The sequence below is a fragment of the Copidosoma floridanum genome, unplaced genomic scaffold, assembly GCF_036245765.1.
Source record: "Copidosoma floridanum isolate Cflo_tuat_1 unplaced genomic scaffold, Cflo_Japanese_pri ptg000020l, whole genome shotgun sequence".
In the NCBI taxonomy this organism is placed as follows: Eukaryota; Metazoa; Arthropoda; class Insecta; order Hymenoptera; family Encyrtidae; genus Copidosoma; species Copidosoma floridanum.
Genome location: NW_028321897.1, coordinates 3,103,820 through 3,122,476, shown reverse-complemented (window position 1 = coordinate 3,122,476; position 18,657 = coordinate 3,103,820). Strand labels below are relative to the sequence as shown.

Below are 18,657 nucleotides of genomic sequence, written 5' to 3'. Positions count from 1 at the left end.
GAGTTTATAAGTCACCAATTTTAATACTTTGACCACGTCAGCGCTAATGGAAGCAAGACCGGTGAAGTTTATGTTGAAAATAGAGTTTGTTGTCTTTAATCGCTTTGTATTATCAAAAAGTATTTTTGGCGTCGAATAATTTTCCTGCAAATGTCAATCATTTCTTTGTTCGTGTATTTTCCCAATTGGTAAATTTACGTGAGACTAAAAATTGATTCCTCTTAATCTTCAGCATGTGTAATAGTGCGATTAAGAAACTGTTTAATTCAACTGTAAAAAAAATTTCATAGCCTTCGCTTCTTCTATTGTTGGTTAATCGATGTTTTTGTAACAATGAAGTTTTTTTTTTTTTACAATGGCCCATTGCACAATTAAGAAAAAATGAAAAAAATTATTGAATCATTAAAAAGCAATTTTTGTTTTGCAATGTTCCTCAGATAAATAAAAAAAGATAGCGCGAATTCTAAGTGATGTCTTTTTTCAAACCATCGGATTCAATGACGCGTACGATAAATGTATTCACTGTCGTAGCGATATATTTTTTTACCCAATGACCAATTTCTAAAAACGTAACGAGAGAGGAAGAAAATTTTTCACTCGCATCTTTTGTTTTGTTTTTTCAATTGCGTTGGACTAACGGGATCGGTTTCGAAATCGAGACAACTCGCACATTTCGAACTCGCGGTATCGTTACGCACTTCTTGTGCGGACACACATCGGCAAAACAAAAAAGCTCTCGAGCTTTAACGACGAAGAAAAATGAGTTTCTCAATCGTACGAAACAAGCCTTTGTGATTATTTCCAATGAAAAACGAATTAGAGGCTCGTACGTGTAAAGCTACATTTAATCAGAACACGAACAAACAACGCATTAAAGGTATAAGCCATGTCTGTGTAACCTTGTGAAATCACACTTCCTGATTTTCGAAACTACTTTTGTCACCCATAATATTGTAGACTTCTCCAAACGCTTACGAAAACCAACTAATTATCATAGAAAACGCCTCTAATTATCCGTACAGCCCGTGGAATTTTCTCTACCCAAACAAATGACGAGCGATATACTTAAGGAACGTACAACAATTAGGTTTCTCTTTTTCTCCAAAGTAGGTATACGAATCAAGGGTCATTTAACACGAACACACTAAGGCTTATCTGTCGCCTGTAGTAGCAACGGACACCACAACCTTGTAATAAAAATATATAAAATGGCCCTTTCCTCCCCTTTCATATCACGCATATGATGCGCTTAACAACTTAGAACAGCTGCAAGCTCTCGTCCTCACAAACACTCACATTCGGGAGTAGCAACACGCGGCTCCGAAATATATTCACCGAGTGAAAGAGCCAGATAGAGAGAGAGGAGTCGGCTCGTCTGCCTTCCTCTCCTACTCCTCCTCAGGCTGGTGAACTTACTTATAGAGGTGAGCGGCGTACCGGCCGATCCAGTCTCTCGCGTCAAACAGCCCCGGCTCTAACATTACGTCGTGTACCTATGTACGCTTGTCGCGTGTGAATAGGTTTGCCTTTGTCTTTCGCGGTTTCTAGTGTGCAAGTGACTCGTTTCCCAAGTCCATACAGCTGCAGGAGGACGTTCGCTGGGAAGCCCATCAACTGGTGGTGCAGGGGTAACGCGACTCTCGAGGAAGAGTTGGTTAGCTGGTTTTGCTTTTGCTGCGTGACACACGAGGTATTTGTTTGTTTTTCGTAGTACGGGGGATCTGTACTTCGAAAGAGCGAAAGGAAGCTTTTTGGAAAAATCGGCCACGCGATTCTTATCATCCCGCGAGATGAATCGGAGACAGGGGATACACGTGCGTGTTTTATTGCCGATGATGGGTGACGCTCGCGATATCTGTTGTAAATTTTCGAACCTATTGCCGCAATTTCCCGTGCTTTTTCCGACTTGGCGGCTGATTTATAGCCTCGATCGAATGTGCCACTGTTTGCTCGGAATTACCTAGCGGGATTCGCGAGATTTCCCGTTTCAGCGTCTAACATCATCGGATTCGCGTTGATTTTTAAATTACAGATAATACTGATCACCATTGTCTTTTTTTTTTTTTTTCAAACATGACAACTATTTGTTTTGGCCATTTGCCATTTTCATTTGACGTCAACTTCATACACTTTAGAAAGAATAGTGACTTGGTACAATTTAGAACATTAAGGTATCGAATTGTTTATTCGTATTGATACAAACCGATCAACGAGTTCAAACTGCTGTGAAGCTACTTTCGAATACTTTGATTTATCTTTCCCAATTAAAATCTCCCCCATCAAACATCAACCGATTCGACTCTGGCGTGGAGATCAAATCTTCATACGAACCCGTATCGAATCATTGAACCCTCTATTGCATGTTAAAAAAAATTTGAATATATATTTTTTTTGACAAACGAAAAAACATTGAAACACGCAGGTGAAGAACAATTGGCCGATCATTGACGATGGAGCAGAACAACGGAATCTCGATAATAACGCCACCGAGTCTGGGCGACTCTACCAACGGCAAGATGAAGAACAACAACGGCACCAACGGCAACGGCTTGTCGTCCGGCACGGCCAATAGATTCATGAGTGCCAGGGAAAAGCTGCGCTTACCATGTGAGTATCGCAACAGACGCGACGTGCTCTTATTTATCTATATTGATATTAATCGACGCCTATACGTGATAACATGTGTGTGTGTGTGTGTGTGTGTGTGTGTGTGTGTGCGTACGTCCATCAGACGCGACAGTTGACGGTTGACACCAATCAGTGGTAAATTAACACTGATACTTGTGTTTATCGAATCATCGCCTGCTTCACACGTATGGTGTATTATACGTGTATGGGGCTTTGGGCTCATATTTTGATCGGTTGGAGCTTGGCTGTGCTCGACGGTATACTTACTCTCAAAGACGAAAAACAGGTTTTGGATTTCTAGTAGCGTGAGAAATTTGTCTGAAACAATCGTGGATATGATTTAGTATGGAATAAACCAGACGTAGAAAATGTATTGGTGGTACTTGTGCATTTTTTTTTTTTTTTTTTTTTTTTTTTTTTTTTACTGAAAAATTGGGCCATGACCATAAAAAAAATATAGTGTTTTTATTTGAAACTGAAATCGGTAATTTGTCCATACAGCACTATATTCGAATCAACGCTTGCAGTTTTACCATTTGGCTTTCTCTTTTTAAAGTACACACATCCACTCTTTGCCTTTACAATCGCGTATTTAGAAAATAGATCTTTGAGGACAATTGCCCATAAATTTTGGATTTAGAAAGGGAAATTGTTTTCTTTTCGTGCACCAAAATGCGCGTTTTATATTCATTCAAGTATGCACATAAAAGCTACAAATGAAATTTCTGTTCGTGTACAACCGAAAATCCAATTTAATATCCATTATTCCTCACTGCACGTACGGTCAATGCATACATACGCGCCATGGCACGCATCTTTGGGATCAATTTACATTGAAAGGAAAAAAAAAGGAAAAAATGTTTTTACACAAAAGACATGAGTGGATGACAAGTTTCGACACATCTACCTATGATCCTTATCTCCGATCCCATCGGGATCAACAATACGTGTAACTTTCTTCGACAAAAGGACCATTTAAACTTTCGTTAACTACACGATAAAACAAACAAACGACCCATGTACTCTCCAATTGGTGTGAAAATAATTTGAATATCCAAGTATACACCCGATGCATCCCGGGTAAGCGAGCAACCCGATGAATAAACCATAAGCAGATGTATGCACCAGCGAGGGAGACAATGCAGAGCGCGAATAATGGGAAAAAAGTGCGTTTTGCTTCGGGGCAACAATGGCTGGCCAAAGAAAACCGATCCAGTTTTCCCGAGAGCCGAGCGAATCTGCGAGGGACTGCAGTTACAATGGGCTGCCCGGGTGTATACACACGCGCGCGCGCGAATCTGGGACGCGCTTTTCCGAGGAAGAAATCGGTGCGCGCTCTCTCGCTGCGTTTCGGCCGTTTGTTTCTGTACACTCCCGGCGGGAAGAAAGTGTACTTTGATTACACGCGCCGAGGAACAGGTGCGTACGGAACCGTATCAGTTTGGTTGTAGGTCGGCTTGATCTATACCGTGAGAGACTACTCGGGTGCAGGTTCGGTTGATTTAACGAAAGGACGCTCGAGCGTTTTCTTTTGGTCCGGAGGTAACATTCGTATCTGAATGCTAATGAGGTTCAGGTTGATCTTGAAACCCAAGAGTCATTAGTGCTTGTATACGCAAGCATGCGGCTGATGGTGTACCTGAGCAAATTAAAATAAAATTTACTTTTGTTGGTCTTGTGAACACCCAATTCTGTACGGATTGCATACAATTGCTAATTGAAAGGGTTTGCCGATGAATGGATGATTCATTTTGCGGAGACAGATATGAATTCAAAATTTGCTATCCTTACAGATTTGATAAACTTCTCAAACGTTTTGAAAAAAATGCTTTTCGAAGAAAAGTTGTGGAAATATTTCTAAAATGCCGTGATAACTTATGTCATTCAAATGGTAGCAACCAATAGCTGACACATCAAACACAAACAAGACTAATGTTGTAATAATGCCTTTTGACAACGTTCGTAAAATTATCAATATGCTATTTATAACTATGTTCCTCTGAATTTTTCACGCAGTGTTTTCTTGCGCAATCGTTTATTAAAATTGTATTGCTGTGCTTGAAATTTTGCAATATTACGCAAACAAAACTGCAACAATCCACAACCAATACACGACGCAATTCATATATTTCATGCTTCGGTTTACTTGCTTTCATGGAAAGGAATCGTTTTTTACACCTGAGTAACACGAAATTTCGTTCGAGGAGATTTATTCACTTCAACGGAGTTATAAAAAAGTTGTAAAATGTCCGTTTATTAAATTATTACAAAACTTGTGTTGAAATTTTAGAGTAATTCACAATACGATTCATAGCTAACCGCTTTCGAAAAAATCAACATTATTATAGTGTATTTTTTAATACAAGTTCTCACAATAGAAGAAATTCCTCAGTCAATGTTTTGTAGTTTTGGTCGAAATAATATTATTGGAATGAAAAGAATTTAAAAAAAAAGCTTGACACATCAGAAGGCTATTGACATCATAATATGCACATGTCGCCATTTAGTTTCAACAGTACCTTCGCAAACGTAAGGAAATTTGCTCGTGTTTTCTTGTCACGCAGTTTGATGATCTTTTACAAATTTATTTTTGCAAACATACTTTCAGTTGAAAAATATCGTCCGAAACTTGGTGCAGTCATTTATGAGACCTCGTACGGAATTTATAAGACATTATTCATGAGCTAAATTTCTTACAGCACATAGATTTGAACTGTAGAAAACTAGATACTTTGAATTGTTCATTCCGTGTCATTTTTGAACACCGTATTAATAACATTTCATTGAGTTCTGGCAAGTAATATAGTTTCCGTCGTTGACAGAGCAAACATTTTTGGGCTTCGTTATCGTGACATCTACAAACACTACATTACTTTTAGGTGTATAAATTTTTCATTAGCTAAAGTTTGAGAGGAAAAAGATAAGTCTCGTAAAAAATACGAGACGAAACGCCAATGGCTTTGAAAACAATCGCGACGATTATTATTGCGAAATTCACACGTCGCCTATGGATAGACAAAGCACGTATCGAGGCTGGTACGGTTTCAAAATCCATCTCGTTGGCTGCACTTAAATCATCCAGAGCCAAGGGGATGCCTCGATATAGGAAGCGCCGAGGATATCTGATCGAAAATCCGGCGACTAGCATACATTGGGAAACATCATTCAAACGATACAAGTAGTAATAAAACACCCTATAAAAGCTAATCATTTTCATACTCATAAATTTTAACATTAACAAGTTCCTTGTAGCCGAAGAAAGCTAATTTTAATCGCATGAAAAAAAAAAAAAAAAAAAATAATAGCCTCGATAGCTAACGCGGCGTATGTATACGCGAGAAAAAGTCTCATCAAAAACATCCTCAGTGCCGATAGTAATGCACCGGGAGAAAATATTCACGACAGCTTTCGTTCATCAACGAAAAAAATTAAGTTAAAATAGAGCCTCAATCTACGGCGAACAATCGCGGCTAATCGAGTTTACTCGTCATTAATCCTAACGGATGTGTGTGTACGCTGCTGTTGTTTTCGTTTCCACGTGTCTTGGAGATCTACTTTTTTTTCTCGCGACATTGGCGTTTTGACGCCTCATCTCTTGCTTTCGGTCCCGTTTTACGGCTACATCGAGATCATTACCATGAACCTTTCTTCTCTACTGCTGGTCTCGCGCGTTCGTTTGCTCCTAATTTCTTTGGACGTTACTGCGATTCTGGGGGGCCTTTTTTTGCACTGCTTCGCAACAAGGTCGGCCTTTCTCCTCCTTCGATTTTCTTTGTCCCATTTCTTTTTTTTTTTTTTTTTTTTTATTTTCATTTCACATTGCAACGATTGTTCGCATACTCACATTGCAGTTTAATGGCCATGAAAGTTGGCTTTATTGATTTTTCAATCCAACTACTGTACATCTGTTTGATACTGAAAAAGAAAAGTATAGCGGCTTATGGTACATTTTTAATGTATATAATACTCCTTTGTGGTTTATGACAAGTGTGTAAGTTTTGTTTTCAATCGTAAATAATTTATTTATAGTTTATAGTCTGCCAATAATTTTATTTCATACCGATTTTATTGTTTATACAGTAGTTTTATTACCAATTAGAAAGTTTTACGGTTCGAGATGTTTTTTGCAACAATTATTTCTTGCGTGAATACAAACTTTCTTATTGAAAGATTACGTTGAAAAAAATTTTCTTGGAATCGAAAAAACAATTACTCCAATGATTTCAAGTATTCTGTTGAAATAAGATAGTATTTTTTTTACATCAAGAAAAAAATATTGTCTTAAAGTAACAAAATATCATTTTATTACAAGAGATTATTCTTTTGGTACTGAAGGCAAATATTTTCATGAATTTCAGAAATTTTTTTTTTCAATTCATGTAAAATGGTCATTTCAGTGTAAACGGAAACGATCTTTCTATTTAGATATCGATTACTTAGCAAATCCTACTATATTTCTATGTAATAGTATTACGGAAAATTTATTACGTCACAAGATATTATTAATACGTAGTTTCTTTCATCGCAAAGGACAGCTAATTAATTAAATTAACTCAATATCCCTGTATCTACCTATTATTTTCCTGTATTGAATGCTACATGTATCGAAAATTTACAAACGACAGATTTTGCATCCATTGTAAAAAATGATCAGTGAAACGTTACAAAGTATCGAGCTGCGGAAATCATGACATTTACGCATGGCGCAATAGATTATGCAATCCGTTGCTCCATTATGAAAAAGAATGTGCGATTTTATTCCAGAGTTGTCTATTATTTGTTTCAATGGATAGTTGTGACTTAGATTAATCTCTTTCTTTCCACTTTGAAAACTGATACTGATTTCTGGATTGATTAAAGGACTAGTATCTGTTTTTAAAGCAAAAAAAGAAAAAATATACTTTCCACAGTTTTACTATTAATGAAAATAATGACTAATATACGTTATCTAGTATAACGTTGAGAATTTATCAAAAAAAGAATAATAACTCAAAGTACGAATGTGAATAAAAAGTAAAAGTGGTAAATTCATCGTATTGAATATATATATATATATATATATATATATATATATGTATAAAAAGATAAGCTACGACTTCCTAAACACTTTCAGAATAAAAGCTGACCTCAAAAATCAGAATAATGCAATACCCAAACAGGAAATATCTTTTTGACTTGGTCATTGATCCATGTTTTTTCTTGATTAAAAGCAAAGCTACGCGTAATACTTTCTTCTGTCACGTTCTTGGTAAAAAATGTACACATTTATTTGACGTACGTATGAGATAACTTTTAAAAGCATTTTTTCCAGTTTGATTGTTCCTTATCTCTAATCTTGCATTAAATTTTATAACAGAAGTTCAGAGAAATATTTTTCAATCGCACATAATTCTTCATTCGTTTGTACATCAATAGAACATATTTTGTAAGCCAGTGACACTTCGAATTTATGACCATTCAATAAATTCTTTTTTAGCTAATTTATTGAAGCTTTTGTCTCTCTATTGTGAAAGTGAAATAAAAAGTAACGTAATTTAAATGTACTATCTCTGCTCAACTAGGTAAAAGAGTAGCCTAGTCTTTGTATATGCAAGACTCTAACTCAACAAGAAAAATTCTGTTTGTACAATCAGTTCATAGCGATAGACTTGCGTCGGTTTCTTTTTCTGTATACAACGACAAAACTAACAACACAAGAATATGCAGTGTATTACTTTTTTTTGGTAATGTAAACTAATTTTTTTATGCATACAAGAACCTCCGTGAGTTCACAATTTTATATGGATTCCTTTTTTCCAAGTTGAACGCACTTTTGAGGCCTGACAACTAATATCAAAATACGAAGTGAACGAAAATACGTAGGTACATTAACTTTGGTTCGAAAGTCATTTCAAATAATCCAAGGACTTCAAAATCATAAGAACTCAGTGAAAGTCCATTGGTCGGAGAAGTTTTCACTTGACATGCAAACCTCTCCGAAAGTCATTAAAAAAAAATTGAGGACTGTAACTTTTCGTCAAGTCTATTCGAAGTAAGACTCGAGTACGGATTCCTATCAAGTTGTTTGTTTTTCGCTTAAGCGTATGGACATATAGTTGCAAGGTACAAGTCTTTCGCCAAAATAATCGTTATTTTGGTAAAGTCGTAGAAATTTCAAACAAAATACGAGTATTTTTTCCCGACTGCTATACCCATAAATACTGCGCACTCCCAACGAAAGGAGCGCACGGACGGACGCACTTCCCGATTTCGAAATCCTCGATGTAATATCCCTGCGGCTTGTACGCAAAACTCAAGTGCGACTGATATTGCAGTCCCTCGTTGTATGAAATCCATAATTCCGGCTCTCACGGCGAACGACAGCTGCCAGATCCCATACAGCTTCGTATGGATACATACGCCAAAAACGAAGAATCAAATCACCGAAAGAGAAACGTCAAAGTGTACCGTTTCTTTAATTTTCAACGGGATGATTCATTTGGTGAAAGTCACAGGTCGTCAGTTATTAGTGTGTGATAATAAATAGTATGGCGTGCGCTCGAGTGCCCGAAAGATTTACAAGGTTTTTCAATGAAAAGACGACTATTTACGCGCCACCGAAGAGTCTAACTCTCGCGTATGTATATGTAAGTATACGTGTATATTTCCCCAACGCGCCACACGCGACGAGGGCATCAACCGCGCGCTCCCGCGAACTTGACCTACTGTCTCACTTGGTGTATACACTCGGAGCGTTATTTGATACGCGCGCGCACTCTTTGTAGCTCTTTCACCTCGTAATCCTCTGGGATTTTTTTCTTTCCTTTTTAGACTCATTAAACGTGCACAAGCGCACTGATGGGTGTATCAACAAGGGACGAAAGTAAACGTAGATCACGGAAACGGATGCGGTTGTCGGAGTCAGTGGCACACTCCGGACTTAGCTTTTTGTGATGGTTTTTGTTTATGTTCAAGCGAGCCTATGATTGGAGGATTTGTGATTAAGGTGGAACTGTGCCATTACAGTTGGGACCTTCTTTTTTTTTTGTTTTCTTTACAAAGAGTCTGGATGTTCTCGAGATTCTTATCGACAAAACAATGAAAAGGTCGGTGGCGTACACCCGGAAGTAACTGATTTCTGTCCCAAGCGTGATGTGGAATTTTGTCAATAGAATTGTGTCACCTGTCATGACAATTCAAGTTGCTTTGTTATGAGCTGCCATTTCCTTTTGGAATATTTTAAATTGGCGGTTCATTGACCTTACCTCTACTTTTATGGAAGGGGTAATAAAACACGTAACCGTAAAATAATGGATTCCATAATTCTAACTTCGTGGGCATAGCTTACTTGGAAACACGTTTAAGACCACTGCACACGGAAGATGTCTTGTTGGTTTGGTCATTTACATCAGATTTTTTTTTTCATTTTTAATTGGAAATGAGGCTTGAAAAAATGTATTTCATACTATAGAAATTTTTTAATAACCTACTTATTTATAGCAACGTTCGGTGTTATTTGCATGAACGCTGTCGTAGGACATTTATGGTAAAGAGAGTCACTTTTCAAATCATTTTTTTTCTTTATTCTTATCTTTAACCACACCTTTGTTATTCACACTTGGTAAAAAGTTATGATAAGCAGAAGTAAACTGCCTTTGACTTAGGTCAATAAAGGCCAAAACCGAGTTCCAAATACCCTGGGTGATTTTGCTATTTTTTCAACCAAGTTGTTCTTATAGTTAAAACTTGATGAAATATATTTAAAATAATTAGGTGCGAAAGAAGACCAAGAAGAGGAACAGGAAGCGTGAAATTGAAGTGGTCACTTCGTACATTATACATAGATGACACGTATTGAAGAAAGATAAACATTGATTACACTGCAGACAAGAGTCATTGCTTTGAAAGTTAGTAAGCAGTATATAATCTCTCTATGACTTTGAGTATGTGTAAAAATAAATAAATACAACTCAAGTATACGTGTAAATCGAGGTGTAAATATAATGCACGAAAAATTTGACTGTCCATGATAATTACCATCACCTACCATGGACAATATTTGTAGTTAAAATTGAACAGGTGTGTAATAGGTAGGTGCATTCAATATAATGTCTTTCTTGAATGCCTTAATTATTGGATATTTCCAGTCTTATATGATTATTTGAAAGATTCGTAATCTTAATTTACACTTCGTGAATAAGCATTTCGTCAATGCAATATCGTTGAAAATTAATTGAAACTGTCAACATTCGATCATTTTCAAGCCCCCGCTTCAAATAAACTACGCGTAATCCAATCTAAGCCAATCAAATATTAAATAACTAGGTTTTACGGCATAATCTGTCAATCTTTTAAGTATAGCTTATAATCGAATCGGTCTTTGATCGAGATAGCTGAGAGAAGTAAGGAATTCGCTCAATTTTGAGCATTGTTTTACACACATACACCATTTTTCGATTACTTCATGAAAATGAATCCCAAAGTTGAAGTGTTCAACATTTGCTCTTACCATACGGGTATACTATCTGATACCAAGTTTAATTAGAGCTGTGAGATAGAAATCAGGAGGAATTGTCTCATTGAACACACAAATCGAGGGAAATCACTATTGCCCATGTTACTTTTAGTTTTTAGTAATTAAAAGCAAAAGTTCATTGTCTATTGAGCACTTTTGTTATAAATTCTTTGCAAACCTAACTCAAAAAATTTCAAGGTATTTACATGGTCGGATGGATTTTTTATCTCTCAATCGTCTAGAGAGTACCATATAATTCTTCTAAAAAAGCAATCAACATCACAATAGATGATGGATTTGCATACAAAAAACACCGTGCCTATAAAAACTCCAAATCATGTAAGCCACCCCGAAAACAATACAAAAATTGCGATACTTTACAATGCGTGCAATAAAATAATCATATGCACAGAGATCGGCCGAGACAAAATGATTGAAAACGCATGTCATCATGGACTACGCAACCGAATTCCCATATGAACCGCCCATAAACCGACGCATCATCCGTCTTACCCTTCCGCGCACACCTGAACATGCAGTGACACTCAAACTCTTTTACTTTCGTTTCGGGCGTCATAGATCAATCAGCCACGGTATATTTATTTCCATTAGCTGTAAATCACTGACTCGTCATCCTTATCCTAAAAAAAGAATCCAGTATACTTACTATCACCTTTCTTACGTTGTGAATGAGTAAAACTGTGTTTGCGTAATACCTTTTGGGACAAGGGAGAAAAAGAAACAACGATGCAGTGTCGACAAATCGGCCCAGCACATTCCTGGTCCACAGAAAAAAAAAAAACGAGGGGAGCACGGGGAAAACGAGGGCATTGGGAATCGAGGCTCGGGTGTTATCGTGCAGTGACTTATTGGGCAGGATACAGGATAGACATAGATATCCATTGTAGAACCCTTGCTGGTATCTGTAGTGCGAAGGGGGGGGGGAGAAAAAGTGGGCTGCAATGATTCAGCCACAGCCCTTATTTTCTCTGTGGGAATATTTTTCTCTTTGGTCTTATGTGTCTAGGTGTACGTGTGTATACATACTTTCGGTATCTCATGTAAATGCACGAGGGATACACGCAATAGGCAAAGGAGTACGAACGGTATAATGCTCTTAGAGAAAATTTATTTGTTCGTATTTTCTTCTTTTCTTTCTTTTTTATTATTATTATTTTCGATCAGAAAATAGTAGAGAATGTGGCGTTTAATGTATGGAACGAAAGAATGAGTGATGACATACGGAAATAGATATTCGGTTAACTTGGAGGATTTTTCAAGAAACTATTTCTCTGCAGGGAATTGAGGTGGATAGTTTGGATGTGTGTTTTTCAAGATCAATGTCCTTATTGCAGTTTGGTGACAATCTCTTTGAATTCCTTTTTGTATCAGTGGTAAGGAAATACATTTTCAAAGTGTCTTTAAACCCTTCAGACCCTTATGGTATCTGATATTATAGGAATAATCAATTAAAATAAAGCAACATAATACCGAAATAAATCGTACATGGAACTAACAACTAGTGACATTCTACAATTTTTCACGAGCACATGATGTTCTCTGAATTTCAATCGATAAAAAGCCAATAGATAAACATTACTTCTTAAACAATAGAATACCTGCGCCACATTAAGGATTTTATAATTTTCCCTTATAATTATAGATTTTAGAATCATTGATGTTTAAGTAAAGATTCAATGCGTGATTGTACAAAGTGTGTAAAACATCAGTAATTCAAATGTTTTTTGAATTTTTAGGACATTTTTGAAAATCTCAATACCTCAAAGATCGGGGTGTTACGATGTGTTCAGGTGTTATGACGAATGATTGTTGAGTAAAGGAGCGTGGAAAGATGAAAGTAATTCTGAGTAATTTAAAAAATTTCATTCAATGCAAACTGTTGTTACATGTACAAAATGGATGAATAATTTCAAACCGTCATGTATTTTGGTATTTCGTTCATCTCGATAGAATTGATACGATCCATGTTTTCCATGTAATCCTTGAAGTTATCTCGTAGCTCTTGGAGATATCGTTCGGCAAAGTCCATATAATAACGCGCGAAATATTTCTTTAGCAATCGTCTCTCTTTCTCACTCAAATCTCCGTAATGTTTGGTTACGATTTTTTTTAATGAGACTTGATTTTCATTGTCATCTGGAATCTCGTTTAACTCATCCATCATAGATAGAGCAGGTTCATTTTCTAAAGTCTTGGTCATTTGATGCTTTTGATGACCGTATCTATAAAGTGATTTTGATGACACTTGAACAGCTACGGCGATAAGGAATACTCTGTAAGCATAAAAAAAATCATATATGTTAAGCTAGCTTATTTTTTCTATTTCTTGTAGTATGTCGAGGTAAGGAATTCCTAAATCGTTAAATATATATTTGGAGCCTTAAGTGCGTCTGTGGACTGATAAGTGGAGTTCCTACTAATGCGAGGAAGATTCCAAGTTTTATGAACTTTTTATTCACTTTTTAAAAATTCAACAAAGTTTAAATCCATACTTGGCATTTTTTCAGCTTTGAAATTTTATGTAATGTGTTTTTATTTTACTCATGTATTGTATGAAAGATTTTTTACAAAAACAAAACGATAACCGATTACTTTCAATAGTTTCAGGTTTATTAGTTTCTGTGATTTATATAGATTGCCTTTATTCACGATGAAAATTAAATCCGATAACCTTAAAATTTTATAGCGTGAAAAAATGAAGTGAAATCAAATTCTTGCCTACATTGCTGTAATTACTATTTTTAATATAACTAATAACTTAAAAATTCATGGTGATTTTTAAATAATCTAGAGTAAATATTTAATACTTATTATAATAATAACATTATAAATAATAACAATAATAATATTTATTAATGAGATCTTATTCAGTTACCAAAAAGAAGGACTAGATTTTCATACGTTGAATGTTGACTCTAATAAAACACGAACCAAAACGTTTTATTATTTAAAAAAAGATCTATGAAAAATTAAAATTGACTAGTATATATTAGTTATAAAAGTAAATTAATAAAGAATGAAGTGAAATAAACCTTTTAAGCTTCGATTTCTTTATATAGCGTTATTAGAAAAAACGATAACCTTTATTAGGGGGATTGCGGCAAAAACTAAAAAAATGTTATATAACACTAATAAAAATAACGTTCTTCTTAAGAACATTATAAAGTATTTCCGTATACATTGTTTCAATATTTTTTTTCCAGACGTATTTCCAAGAAAAAAATCATTTGATTCCATAATTTAACATAGGCACTTATAGAGGCCACTAATTAAATTGTATTAAATGTAACTTTTTTAAAGATATTTTAGGATTTTTTTTTCATTCGTTTCCTTTTTTTTCTAAGACAACTTAAATTGAATTAACTTACTTTTTACTTGGGGCTATTTTTTGTATTAGTTTTGATTTATTTGAATGGTTGTTCGAATGCAATTTAATTACTGACCGTTACAATATAAGATTCTATATCTAAATAGCATTAAATGATTTTTTTTCTCAAAAATATGTCTGGAAAAAATTTCGAAAATTTCACGCGCACTTATTAGCTTATTACGTTTTTAAAAAGAACTTAATTTTTTTTTAACGTTATCTAACTTTTTTTGGTTTTCACCGAAACCTTCTTGAAAAATTAATGCTTCTGTTCATACTTTAAAACTTATAATCACAAATAACATTCGAAACAGATATATTTATTAACACAAATGACTACTTGTATTAAAATATAAATTTAAACAAATTAATGAACGATGAAAAATGAAAAATGAAAAAAGAAAAATTAAGTACAACTTACATGATTGAAAGTTTGTGCATTTTGGTAGTATGGCTCTCATAGAAGTGACGGAAACACAATAACTGGATGTGAATATAGGATCCGCGTTTTATACACTCTACTGCGTTGTATAATTATCCAGGATCCGCTGATAACACAATCATTCCACCCATATTTTTCAAAAATAATTAGGAAGATACGAATGCGGAAAGGATGAGATACAGCATCATTTCTTCGCAATTAAAAATTTGGTCACCTAAAATCATAACATTGTTAACGATAATTTGACATACGTTGTGATAACGCATTGTTCCGTCGGATGAAAATTTCTTGAAACATAAGAAAATATTGCATATTTTATAGAATCTTGTGTTATTGAAATGAAGCATAAGATTCTATAAAATATACATAATGTATACTTTTTAAATATATAAAGTAAATTTTGTTGTTCTAGTTTCAAAGATTATTTATCTTACAAAACAAGCTAACGGAAACACAAAACAAGACGCACAATGACGCTACTATTAAGAAGTAGTAAATGAGCTTTCAACATGTGCTCTTATCGCAGCTGAGCATTTCTTGATCAAAAGTTTTTGTCTAATTATTTATTGACTGAATTTGTTCTTACCAAAAGAATTTAAACCTGTAGATAAGTTTTAATTACAGTTTAATACTCATTATAAGTTACAGACTTTACCCACTCAGTCGACCATAAGTCTCAATCGAGGTCTACATACAGCGCTAATCCAATTAGTTATTGCCTAATTATTTGTTGTATGACTATAAACAATAATATTTTATTAACTTTGCCGTAATAAATTTTTAAAATTTTTTAACATACGTATAGACGTATTAAATATTTTTTTTGGTATCGACTTGAGAGTCACAAAGGAATCATTTTTAAGTAAGTTTGCTTTTACCAAAAAAAAAAAGTTATAATATTTAAAAATTTATTAGCAACAGTAATAAATCTGTTTTGGTTCACTTATTTAATGCAATATTAATAATCTGCATATTCCGTGTAGTTTTTTTTCGTTTTTTCAGTTTATATGATATTTATTATTACAAATGTTTTCTACTCAGTTAAAATATATCAAATATAACACTTTGCTCCTGCAGAAGAATAATTATTGGTCTTTACCATACATTGAATAATTTTAAACAAGAATACCTAAAAGAAATCTAAAGGAATGAACTGAAGCCTTGCATTCATGTGAAAGTGTAACGTGCACCTAACGAATAATCTTTTTCACGTGTATACAACTGAGATCCACGCTGATATATGAAATCAAACGATAATGATCTTAAACACAGTGTTTTTGTGCTTTGTGTCCGTAAAATTATAATCGCGAGGAAACTCGCCCACATACTCATGTTTGCTTTCCTCCGTGAAAGTTTTGATTGAATGAGAGATTAAAAAAAAGAGATTTTTATTATCGTTTAGTTGTAATTGTTCTCGGGAAGCTATACTTTTAGTTTTGTGTAGCGTACATAGCGTTAATTTTACTTCGTAAAAATAAAAGTATAATAAAAAGAAATGACTGTTTTGATGTAGATAAATAAAATAATTAAAATTATTTTCAATGAAATTCTAGAACTAAAAAAAAGCATAGCGTACAGCATACTGGAATAAGATTCAAGAGTTTTTATGATAAATTAATATGGTGGAAAAAGTAAAAAAAAATTAATCCACCTGTGTAGCTTATTTTCAACGTTTTCCGCGACACATACATAAAATTAATGTTTTATATTACGACCCTATGTTTTATTCTTGTGTACTTATGCTATTTTTTCGTTATTTATCCTGTCCTGAGCATTTCGCTAATTATTGTGGATGAAAAGTTAAAGACAAAGCATCTATTGGTACAATTGAAATCTGACGTTGTCGTTGTCGATAGAAAGGTTGTCTACTTGTCAGTACCGGCGGACTCTTATTTTTCATGGAAAACCGCGGGGAAAATAAACAAATCATCTTTCATCACATATGTTTGTCCGTAACAACTAGATGGCACTGAACTCACAGTTTGGGTTGTGTTTTGTGTTAAGGACGTTCGGTAGAGATAGCGGGGTGGAACCACTTGCGGGGCAAGGGGGAAGTATAGCGATGAGTGAAGACTTGGCATTTGGCATCGCCGCACGGGTCTCCAATGTGTGAGTGTTCATGTACACATGAACGTATAGTTTATAACTTGTGAACTTCGTGTTCATATAGTTCATAACATTATCTGTGAGATTTAAAAAAAATTGGAGAAATTCATCACGCCAATTTTTTTAAAACTGAGTTTTTATGAGTTTCCCCATAAGCGACCGTGTTAAAATGACTGAACTTTGAAATTCAATATCTCAGAAACGAAACAGACGGACGGACCTCTTGAAATTTTAACAGCTTCATTGTAACAACAATAAAAGAACGTCTGGTTAAAATTTCAAAAAGATTCATCACAGGGTTCTATCTCTACCGAACGTCCTTAAAGTATAGTTCAGTACTATCCTACTATGCATAGAGTTGTTTCAAGCCTAACTAATTTAATAGTTAATTCTCTCATAATTATTATGAAAGACCATTAGTTAAAATACTAAAATATTTATAATGACACAACTGTCAAAGGTATTAGAAAACTTTAACAGAAAAATGTCCATTTACTGGCCACTAACTTCGTCCAGTGAAATAGTTGCATGATAACGCCAGACCAGATATTGCGAAACTTGTCTGTCAAATCTATAGAAACAAATAAATAAATTAGTAACTACCTTAACTTTATTTTATAACTGCGTCATAATAACTTGTCAATTTCAGTATAATAATCAACAAATTCATCCAGAATCAACAATTTGTATAAAAATATTGTAAACCTTCTTTTTTCTTCTCGTCCAATAGTAATTTTCTTTAGAATAATAGTATACTGTAGCACTATTTTGATTGATTTTCACTAAATTGTGGAGATAATTTTATGTCTAGTTATAAATTTTTAGTTATTTTCTATATTTACGAGTTTGAAATTAGGAAAATACACAAATCTTAAAAACGTGCCTTTCTACATCTTCTACATTACGAACAGAGGATATTTCACCATAATTTTAATATTTAAAAATCCAAAACAAAAATAAATTAAACTTTGAAAAAATTTTATTTAGTGTAATTAATTAACTTCAAGACAAGTTTACAGTTTAACCAACTTAAGATATAAAGAAAAAAAATTATTTTTGAAAAGTAATCTTTTTGCCGAACAGTTTAAAAAGTAACCTTCTTGCTGAATCATTTGAAAAGTAGCTTTATTGCCGATATGCTTTGAAAAGTAGCTGTATTACTTTCGGCCGGTAAAATGTACACTTGTGGAAAAATTTCGAGTATTTGTAATACGTCATATAATACATCACATCTGTAGAAGGTATTAAAAATAAAAGAAAATTGTGTTAAAAAGACTTAATATGTATTACTGCTCTCTTGAATTTGACAAATCAAAGTAGCGTACTAATTTTAGCTGAGATGTAGAATTTATAGAGATGAAAATTTGTATGTACCACGTATAAACCTTACAAGTTCAAAGCTCTCGGCTTTAACTACTATAGAACTGAAGGTAAAATTTGAAGCACGACTGAAACTTGACATTTTACTCACCAACTTTTCAATCTCTCAGCGCAAATTATCACAAACACCATCTTAAAAACTTCGACAGCGCTCGCCCCCCTAAAAATCTCAGCATCATTCTATCATCATACATTGTATATAGTACGTAAGCCCCACTT

General features: G+C 34.3%; 1 protein-coding gene across 1 annotated transcript in view; it reads left to right on the top strand.

The window, feature by feature from the left end:
- The first annotated feature begins 1,399 nt into the window (after positions 1-1,399).
- The window catches only part of LOC106643943 (aquaporin AQPcic-like), a 52,295-nt gene continuing 35,037 nt past the window's right edge, over positions 1,400-18,657 (top strand). The window contains exons 1-2 of the mRNA XM_014359275.2: positions 1,400-1,690; positions 2,423-2,607. Of these exons, the coding sequence (XP_014214761.2) occupies positions 2,451-2,607 (157 nt within the window). The 5' untranslated portion in view covers positions 1,400-1,690; positions 2,423-2,450. The remainder of the gene's footprint in view (positions 1,691-2,422; positions 2,608-18,657) is intronic.